The sequence below is a fragment of the Plodia interpunctella genome, chromosome 19, assembly GCF_027563975.2.
Source record: "Plodia interpunctella isolate USDA-ARS_2022_Savannah chromosome 19, ilPloInte3.2, whole genome shotgun sequence".
NCBI classification, from domain to species: domain Eukaryota; kingdom Metazoa; phylum Arthropoda; class Insecta; order Lepidoptera; family Pyralidae; genus Plodia; species Plodia interpunctella.
In genome coordinates, this window is record NC_071312.1 from 1,261,758 (window position 1) to 1,272,105 (window position 10,348).

At 36.5% G+C, this 10,348-nt stretch overlaps 3 protein-coding genes across 15 annotated transcripts in view; 2 read left to right on the forward strand and 1 right to left on the reverse strand.

The window, feature by feature from the left end:
• loco (locomotion defects) overlaps nt 1–2,453 on the forward strand; it is a 66,720-nt gene extending 64,267 nt beyond the window's left edge. For all 12 annotated transcript variants that reach the window (XM_053759868.2, XM_053759869.1, XM_053759863.2 and 9 more), the window contains exons 10-11: nt 45–126; nt 756–2,453. In XM_053759868.2, the coding sequence (XP_053615843.1) occupies nt 45–126; nt 756–931 (258 nt within the window). In that variant the 3' untranslated portion in view covers nt 932–2,453. The remainder of the gene's footprint in view (nt 1–44; nt 127–755) is intronic.
• A 904-nt stretch (nt 2,454–3,357) lies between these two features.
• mRpL45 (mitochondrial ribosomal protein L45) lies at nt 3,358–10,196 on the reverse strand. The gene is made up of 4 exons (XM_053759984.1): nt 9,969–10,196; nt 9,655–9,895; nt 8,917–9,305; nt 3,358–3,686 (listed from the first exon to the last, which is right to left on the reverse strand). Exons 1-4 carry the CDS (start codon nt 9,990–9,992, stop codon nt 3,393–3,395), a joined length of 948 nt encoding a protein of 315 aa, XP_053615959.1. The 5' UTR covers nt 9,993–10,196; the 3' UTR covers nt 3,358–3,392.
• Nucleotides 3,704–7,612, forward strand: LOC128678432 (piggyBac transposable element-derived protein 4-like). 2 transcript variants are annotated; one of them, XM_053759979.2, is made up of 3 exons: nt 3,704–4,080; nt 4,323–4,733; nt 5,357–7,612. In XM_053759979.2, exons 2-3 carry the CDS (start codon nt 4,323–4,325, stop codon nt 7,214–7,216), a joined length of 2,271 nt encoding a protein of 756 aa, XP_053615954.1. In that variant the 5' UTR covers nt 3,704–4,080; the 3' UTR covers nt 7,217–7,612. The 2 variants fall into 2 exon arrangements, with proteins under 2 accessions (XP_053615954.1, XP_053615956.1); XM_053759981.2 differs by having other exon boundaries at nt 3,704–4,733.
• Nucleotides 10,197–10,348: the final 152 nt, after the last annotated feature.

Here is a 10,348-nt window from a genome sequence, read left to right on the forward strand (position 1 = left end):
GGAGAGAGAGATGATGATGATCTTATTGTGTGTCTCACCGCTAGAGCGCGCTGGCGCTAGCGGGCTGCAGCCGGCGCGTGCGCGCGGCGCTGCGTCCGGGCGCGCCGCTGCATCAACATCCGCACGGTATGTGGATATCGTATTCATACATTCGCGATAGCGGAATATACATGATTTTAATACAATACATTCAAACTTTCACCATGCATTATTGTTATAATTTGCGATTTTATGCTTGAAAAATAAAGTAGAGCCTATCTTTGATAGGTACAACAATGTGCGTATCAAATTTCATTAAAATCAGACAGACTTTCGTGTTTATAATATTCGTATAGATTTTAACATTGTCCTTGGTTTTAAGGCTGTCGGATGCGCGTCGTGTTGCAACGCATCCGATGTGTTGCAACTTTAATTTCATAAAATCGACACAAATACGCATACACAATGTCATAAATTTACTTACATTACTCGTGTTACTAATGCAACAGCTCAAGGATCAACCCTTGTTCATCGGACGTGATCGTGTGACCACGAACTATAAGCAAATCGCTTCCATCATATATCTTGAGAACGCTAACAGATAACTATCAGATGAGCTCACGTTTTTTGTTATAATGTCTATTGCAAGTCAATTTCCCTCGATGTCATTTACTTAAGTTGAAATGTAACACTGTCTATGTAAACTAAAAATATTTAAATTAAAATTATTTTCCTTTCAATATCGAAATAACTAATAGATGTAATTTGTATTTCAGATTTCCTCGAGAATCTCCGAGAAACCCAACGCCAGCGGCTGCACCAGCGCCCCTCGCCCTCTTCCCTCCCCTCCCCGCCGCCGCCACCCCCCCCAGCCGCGCCCGCAGCCTCCCCCCGCACGCCGCCCCCTCTCCCCCCTAAACCGCCGCAGAGAACCGCCCCTACTGTAGTCTGAATAAATAGTTATCTGCTATTGGTGAAGTTTAATAAAGTATGATTCCAACTGGCGGGTCAAAATATGAGAAAAACCCGCCTGGAGTGTTGGATCGAGACGAGACACGCTCGGCGCGTTTTCATGGGAAAATATACCGTGTAAAGCAAAATCAGCATTCATTAGTGAGCAAGTTATGGAGAAAGTCAAGGTTTGGAGAAATGTCCGGGTTTGATAACGTTGAATTGGCCCGTGATTTTATTTTTAGAAGAAATTGGTGATAATAATTCATTGGCCTATATATAAAATCATAATGACATTTGTCGTTGTCAATAACTGTCATTTGAAAATTATTTAATCTGTTTTCGTTCATATTTGATGGACTTTTGTAAGGATCGACTAAAGTGCAGCTTTAAAAGCTAAAATATATATGGAAAAGCATGAAATAAATGGTTTTATGGTTGTTTGTATATTGTGATTGTCATTTTAGTTAAAGCTTTAATATAGCAAATAACATTAATTTAAGATATTAACAGCTATATTTTAAGTTCGATTCTTATGGATCTATGGTCGGACTACAGGCCAATCCTACATCGATTGAAAACCATTTTTGATCTGAAAAAGTGTTGCTTAAAAACTACAAAAGTTATTTTGTGCGTACAAAATGTTTGCCATTTTTTATATTCATTCCATTACAAGTATGATTCTTTCGTACGTTATGTGTTTTGTAAATATAACTGTTGTAAGTAAAAATTGATGCCTTCCGTAGCAAATAAGACTGCACTAACTGTAGTTTTATTGGTGCCTTTTATGTGTTAAAATGGACTGAATTTTATTATATATGGACCAAACAGTTTGGTCCCTTTCCATACAGAAAAAAAACTAATGGTGTTTTCAGTTACAAACTTAAACTTGGAGTGCACTCCAAATAAGAATTAAGAAAATAACGTGACATTTTGATTGTCTGATCTGAAATGTCAGTGAATGTAATTTTGACGTCTTCAGTGTGTTGCATTTTTGCCTTTAACTGTACAGTCTGTAATTAGTAGAAAACAATTGTTTCTGTGTTTCCGCTAGATTGGCAACACTGAGCATTTATCAAACAATCTTGAACATTCGGTTTGGTATTGCAATAACAAATAAATGTATTTCATAACTACATATAACGGGACTTATCACGAACCTTTTTATGTTCAAAATGTAGTTCATCAAAAATCCGTTCTCTATACAGACTGTAATTTGAATTTAATATGTTAGTCACTTCTATAGATATTAAATCTATGGTAACTTCAGTCTACGCAGTAGCAATAAGGCTAAATCATCACTAACGGAAGTGAAGGGAAGTACAGACAGCCACGTGTCAAGTTACCCTATATGAAACTCGATCGATCGCAATAGCGGCGATTTCTGTTAGCTTGATGTGCTGTCGACTGTACTGTAAACTAGGCACTGATAATTTTAGTTAATTTATTGTAAAAACAGATGGTATATGAGCGGCTGTGCTCCGAGAGTATTGAATATCGCAATAAAATCAACTGACAAGTAATTTTGTTTTATTCATACACCCTAAGGGTTATCTGGATAACATTGCATTAGCAATAAGTCCACCAATTATTTATTGGTTGTGTGAGATGAGACGCCAGGATCGGCGGCACAATCAGTGTGCTAATTCATAAATAAACTATGGTAAGTTATACTGTCAAATAAGAATTCCTATATAGTGCAATAACTTGAAATTAAAATGTCCAGCTAGTTACATCAGTGTTATGAAAAAATGTCTTATTCATTACAACAATTAAGAATATCTATATACTGTAACTACCTACTTGGAATAAAATTGTCAAAGCCGATGTAACATCCATGCTATCTAACCAAGAATACCGTTAAATAGGTGGGTAACAAAATATTAACACATCCCGATTGATAAAAAGGTCTCTAAACAAAAACACCACTTCCTTTAATCCTCCAAATCAGCCAGACATCAAGAAAACTTAGGGAAAGGGAATATCTTCAAAGTGCGGCCGTAGGATGAAGGGGAATCCGGTACCGGAGCGTAAATCCCTATGGGAAGAAAGTATTTGCATGCTATTAATTAGCTACACGCTATTTAAAATAAAGGGATGGTAAATAGATAAGATATTATAGGTGCTTTGCTTACATATAATATTTATCTATGATGAGGTTTTTTACATAGAACTATATTTTAACAAAATAACAGCTTCTATAATAACAAAGAATAAAAGTAGCTCTTACCCAAAATATTTGGGGATCCTATAATTAATTACATTACAAAATATTTGGGTAGGATGAAACAGAATGAAAGAGTTCCGAAATGAAAATAAAAAATAAAACGTTAAAACATAAAAGTGTTACACTATAATGTATTTTAAATATAACAGACGATCCTGACCACAGTTTCGTAAATTACGTTTAAAAATGAAACAACTCAATGCTAAAACTATACATTTATTCAATATTACAACATTTAAGACTCCGCTACTTTAGTTTCTTTCTCATCCATCACCGCTACTTCTTTCGCTTCTGGTTCAGGAAGCGCCGGCGCTGAAGCGACCCTAGTCAACTTCGAAGCCTCTTTAGGGGGCGTCCAATCTGGTATGATCTTCTCATGAATTCGCCAAGTCCCGTATAAGTTTGAGAGGTGTTTCTCAAAGACTATGTACTCTAGAACGTCTTTGGCTATAATTTCACTGCCGTGGATGAGGCGACCGAAGCGATCGTAGACTGATAGCTGCTGGCGAGTATGGAATCTCACTGTAACCTGGAATGTGGACAAATTAACACTTTCCGGGGCAGAACGGCGATTTTCGTGATTTGCGAAAATCACAATATGACACAACGCCTATTTACGCTAAAATATTTTTCAATTTATTTGCTAGTACGGACATAAGCGTGAAGATTTCATAGAGTCTATATGAAGTCACATGTTTACTGTCACAACGCAAGCAATTTCAATGGTGTACTGTCACAACAGAAGATTTTTAGCTGCAAACGTGTGGCCTTACACACACATGTAAACGTTCGCATAGTAAGCGTGTCGTGCCGCCACGAAGATAGCCGACGCGCGACTATAGCGCTGTGGTCGGTCAGTAGCGCAGTGCCACAGTGGGGGGCGATCGCTTGCGGCCGCGCAGTTTCAGCACGTGGTGTTTGTGGTTAGTATTTTATTCAATTTATTATTTTCTTGCTTTTTTGGAGTAAAATAATAACATGCCAATTATTTGTGAAATGTGTTTCAGAGAATTGAGTGTATTTTACGATAAAAATGACATATTTTGTACACCCTAACCTGTAACTATAATTATTATTATGTTTTATTGTATGTTGTATATCTATTGCAATCGTGTTATGTTGCTTCTGGTCTGGCTGTCTGTTACAATAGGTATTTTACTTATAGATGGCTACTAGAAAGAAGAGGGCACGTCAAAGCGAGAAATCCAAGACCTTGTTTGGAGCAGAAGAGTCAGGTAGTAGTCATGATCCGTTCTCTGACGTTGAAGGTGAATATGACTCCGACAAAAATTTTGAACCACCCGTGGAATATTCTAGTGGCAGTGAAGAAAGTATTTTTGACACACGTCCGCAGAACATACCCCGATCTCTGTCAGGAAGTGAGGAATCCAGTCAAGAATCTGATGAAAACTCTGAGAGTGATGACGGGACAGAAAATAACTCAGCTGAAACTCAGGAAGAAGGTGAGGATGCCGACGTAAGCAGCGACCAAGAAAGAAGCTCAATTCAGGGTGTTAGGGCTAGATCGCCCGAGCGGGTTTCTGGAGAAGAAGTTACACATCAAGAAGAAAATGAGGTAAACTGCTATTTGATACTTACCTTGAAGTTGAAACTTTGAGTTCAATTTTTTTTATAACCTATTTAATTAGTACAGTCAGCGTCATAAACATCTACACACTTTAGTACCCTAACACGTTGTAATAAGGTGCTATAGTGTGTAGATGTTTATGACGCTGACTGTACATATGTTGTAAAACCCAAAATGCGACTATACCTAAGTTTAGCCGACTAAATTTAGGTGTATCCGCATTTCGGGCTTTAGCTGTAACACATATCGCACTAACAATACAATAAGTAGTGTTGTAACTCAAAATAGGTAATTTTTCAGAATCAAAAAAGACTTATAAATCACTTCCTATTATAGATACACATAAAATGAATGTTTTCTGTGTTTTTGAAATGAAATTTTTGGCATTATTACAACGACGGTTTTATTGACTTGTGGGGCATTGAATTTTACGTTTGTTTATAGTGTTATGTCAAGTTAGATGTATTTTCAGTTACAACACTATTGTATTATTAGTGCGATATTATAAAGGATACAGGTAATTGAGTGTTGAATTGAAACTGTAAAATTTATGTACAGATTTATTTGATTTATTGTCAATAGTATGTTTACATTACTTTTTGTTCATACAGGACCAAAGCAGCAGACCAGAAGATTCACACGTTTCGGAAGAGGAAATCAGCCCAAGTCAAGACGAACCGATTACCGATCGTCAATCAAGCGCCAGTCAACCACCAGTGGCCCTAGTTTCTGATGGAAGAAATCAAGACTCTGAAGATTTTCCTTTGCCGCAACCACAGGCACAAGCTGAAGTGAGAGAGCGTGAGATAGAGGTCAGTATAGTTCAAGAAGAAAATAATGCCGGAAATCAGCTTAGTGTCAGTAGAGGACACAGACATTCGGTGAATCCTGTGCGCCGAGGTACTCCTCCACCAACTGAAAGGATTTGGGAGGAAAATGTATTAGATATTCCTTCATTTGAGTTCAGATCAGCTGCGGAAGGTCCGACTTTTGAAGTAAATGAAAATACCACATGTGAAGCAGTATTTAATGAAATTTTTACACCAGAGATGTTAGAATATTTAGTTGAAAGAACAAATTCTTACGGAGAAGCCCTAACAAATACTAATCGGCCGCATACACGCCATGCGCGAAACTCTGTATTCCGACCAACAAATACAGAAGAGATGAGAAAGTTCCTAGGGCTCATATTATTAAATGGTCATATTCATGTCCCAAACCAAAGAAAACTTTTCACTTACGATGATCCGCTGTACTTCCATCCCGTATTTAATTACACAATGTCCTGTAGAAGATACGAACAACTACTGCGGTGCTTATATGCAGCTGATTTGGGTGCAGATGGAGGTGCAAAAATTGAAGGATTCATCAATACACTGACACAAAATTTTCGAAACAAATTTAACCCTGGAGTAGATTTGTCTCTTGACGAGTCACTGTTGCTATATAGAGGGCGTTTGATGTTTCGACAATATATAAAGTCAAAAAAGGCGAGATACGGAATAAAATTTTACGTTTTAACGACATCTGATGGCTATGTGTTAAATATTAAAATGTATACTGGAGCGGAAGATGCAGATTCAACTGTGAGAAAAACAGATAAATTGGTCCTTCGTTTGATGCGTCCGTATGTGCTAAGAGGGCATAATCTCTATATGGACAACTTCTACAACTCTGTAACGCTTTCAGAGAAGTTAATAGATTTACAAACTCATTCTAATGGAACCCTGCGAAAGTCTAGGAAAGACAACCCAAAAGACGTCACAGGAAAGAAACTAAATAAAGGACAACATGTCTGGGCTAGAAAAGGAAGAGTTTACGTAAGTGCATGGAAAGATAAAAGAGAAGTCTGTATGATTACAACTTTGGACCACCCAGAACTTATTGAAGTGACAAACAGATTTGGTAAAAAGAAAACCAAACCCATAGAAGTTCATAGATACAACCAAAAAATGGCGGGCATAGATCGAGCTGACCAAATGGTCAGTTATTATTCGTCACCAAGAAAGACCATTCGGTGGTATAAAAAGGTTCTTTTCCACCTTTTGGACACGGCTGTTTGGAATTCTTTTTACATTTTCAAAAACTATGTGAAGAAAAACACAAAGTACGAGTTCATAAAATACAGAGAAGAACTGATCCGAAAACTGATTGGATTGAATGAAGAAAAAGGAGTCGATTTAGTACAAAAGTCTCATAAACACAATAGCCGACGATTTGTGGTTCAACCTGATCCAGTGCCCCAAACACAACCTGAAGAAGCATCTGCTTCCCCATCGACTTCCAATCACGGACATTGGCCTACACGCATGATGCCTTCTTCAGCATCAAAGAAGAAGTTTGCATTTTTGTCATGCAAGCAATGCTCAAAGAGTAAAATACGACGAGACACGAGCTATTACTGTAAAGGATGTGACAAATCTCCTGCATTGTGTCCATCGTGCTTCGAAGACTGGCACAAAGATCTCTAATATAATAGAAATGATACTTATATTTTGTTATATCTGAACTTGATACTGACGTTTTTAAGTTTTTTTTATTGTTATGTTTGCTGTGAAGAAGTCACATTTTTGTTTTCTTAAAAATAAATAGATACTGTAGGTAAATAGGTATAATAACAGGGTAAATTACTTTTATTTTATTGTGAGGAAGAACAAATTTTAAGTTTTTGTTAAGTTTCGTTTTATTTTTTTGTACACCCAGTATCATAAAGATTGATAAAACTGTGATTTGATGGAAAAATATGTTCCTACTTAGACTATAAGATTTAACTGATTAAAAAGACTTGGAATATAAAGACTGTATCTAAAGTTTGTCAATTATAGTTATTAAGTTGTAAACAAATTATAGTATGTGATTTAATTAAAGTGACTCTATTTTTTTCCTACAAAAAACACTTCGTACACAGGTATTGTGCAAACAATCATCAAAGGATTTGTAGTAAGTAAATATGCAACTTTACGTTTAATTATATACCAAAAACGTCTAAATCCGTGACGTAACAAGGCGTTGTGTCATATTAACGCAGTACATCTCTATTATTACCGGTCAGCACGTCTATTTGCGCTGACATACCAAGACGTTGTGTCATTTCTTAACTGTTCTTTTGATCAATTTTGGATACATCTCGACACAACGTCTGTTTACGTGTCACGTACTAAGACGTACTGTCAAATCCACAATATGAGCAGCAATGCTATACGACAGTACGCCTATTTACGGTCACGTACCCAGGCGTTGTGTCAGAATTTTACAGCATGCATGTAAAACCACATGACAGTACGCCTATTTACGTGTCACGTACCCAGGCGTTGTGTCAGAATTTTACAGCATGCATGTAAAACCACATGACAGTACGCCTATTTACGGTCACGTACCCAGGCGTTGTGTCAGAATTTTACAGCATGCATGTAAAACCACATGACAGTACGCCTATTTACGGTGACGTACCCAGGCGTTGTGTCAGAATTTTACAGCATGCATGTAAAACCACATGACAGTACGCCTATTTACGTGTCACGTACCTAGGCGTAGTGTCACATTAAGGTAGAGTCTGATGTAGTTATAATGGCAGTACGCCTACGTACAGAGACGTACTGCCATGTCAGCAGTTATAGTATCTTTAAATATGTGACACTACATTTATAGACGTGGTTTGAATTTGTATGAAAAAAAATAGTGCCACATTTGGTACTTGATCTAGTGAATAGTGTCCTTGAAAGTGTTAAGTTTGTAGAACATTTTATATTGAGTCAACCTTCCAACAGGGTAAAGACAATATGAGGCCATTGATGAATGTACATATTTAATTATTTATATATTAATAATTTTAAGAATGCAGCAGATACATCTTTACCAGTTCCGGGTGTTCTTAAAAGAAAACTCTATATTTCCACAAAATTAGTTTCCTAGTACTAAATGTGTATGAGCTATGACAATGACAAACTAAAAGGAATTTCCTTCTGAAACTGAGTGGCTTGAAAAACTAGTTATAGATTTTATATTATACATTTACTTAATTAGAGCCATTAGGTGTCCCATATATACACAATTTTATATTTATACAATATAAACATTAATCTGTACATGCCTATGAAAAGCTAGCAATTACTATTTCCCAGTCCTCCAAAATTTAGTAGAAAAAATTATAACAAACAAAAATTGTACATACCTGTCCAAAAACATTCTCCTTAGAGACAATATCAGTACACCTTGCATGCACCACCCTCGGTGGCTCCAAAGACTCTAAAAACTTCCACCGAATAGTCTTCAGATTTGCATTGTGTCTGAACTCGGGGTACGCTTTCTCCGTGACATACTGCCTCAGGGCATGCCGATCTTTATTTACCAAAGTTTCGTGAGCTTTAATATATATATCCTGAGCGAGACTTGCAAACTGTGTGGAGTCAAATTCTTCCTCGAAAGACTTAATTTTACGAATAGCCATCATGGATTTGGACTTCTTCTGTAAGAGTTCAGCTGCTTGTTTGGCACGAGTGGGAGACACAATAGATGCTTTTCCATCCCCTTCTGGAGGCACATACGCTTCAAACACTCCACCTGCAAGAGAAGAAATAGGTATAATTTTAAAAATTGATGCATTGATTTTAAGATTTTCATTAAAAGTTGGTATCCTTTATTACTGAATGCTGCTTCTTAAATAGTTTGCATTTCCTCTCTCGTCCATCAGCTTAAAAATAAATGTAAATTTTTAAGAAACAGCAATTATTTAAAACCAACCACCTATATGATGTCAACCCTGCTAGGGAATGCTATTGTTGTCTATCAGCAGCCACAGCTATGTCTTCCTTAGTATTATGATATTCACGTCGAGTCCACACGTTACTGTGGTGAACATAAAATTAACGCTTGAACTTTGGTACATAAAATAAAGCCATAATTCTTTCACCTGTTGCCGATATATAAAATGGTCTCTCCATCCATGGCCGAGGAGGCATTACACCTCGCTCCTTCATCTTCTGCCTAATTCGTTCCTTAGACATGCTATTAAAGTCTTCGTTCATATCTGGTAAGGGAATCTTCATATATTTTTGGGCTCTTAACTTCTTAAACTTTGGATTGTAATGTTTGGTTGTCGTGGTTCGTACTGGCGTACAGAATACGGCAGGGATCAGCCGCATAGCGCCCAACTAAGAAAATAAGTTATGTTAAATTTTAATCATATAAAGTAAAATAAAAAGACAAGAAGATAATAATACTGACCTTTGTCAACAAAGAGTTTGCCATAATTTTAGGTTTCCTTTTAGAATAATAACAATAACAGCTTGCTTGCCAGTAGCAGCAGTGGCTATATATAAATAACTAGTTAAGGAATTGTTTCGTGAGCCAAATATGATAATCAACTTCCATTTCCATTCCTAAGTTAGGAATTAAATTTTTAGGTTAGGAATCCTAACCTAAACATGTAATTGTTGACACCTTAAAGTTTGACATTGACAATATCACATTGAAAAAGAAAGAATAACCTACAAAATATTCGATTTATCAAATCATGCCATACTAAATTCATATGGTAATGTTTTTTTTTATTTTGACAAAAAAATTCAGAATTTAATTTTAAAAAATCTTTTAAGCAATATGAT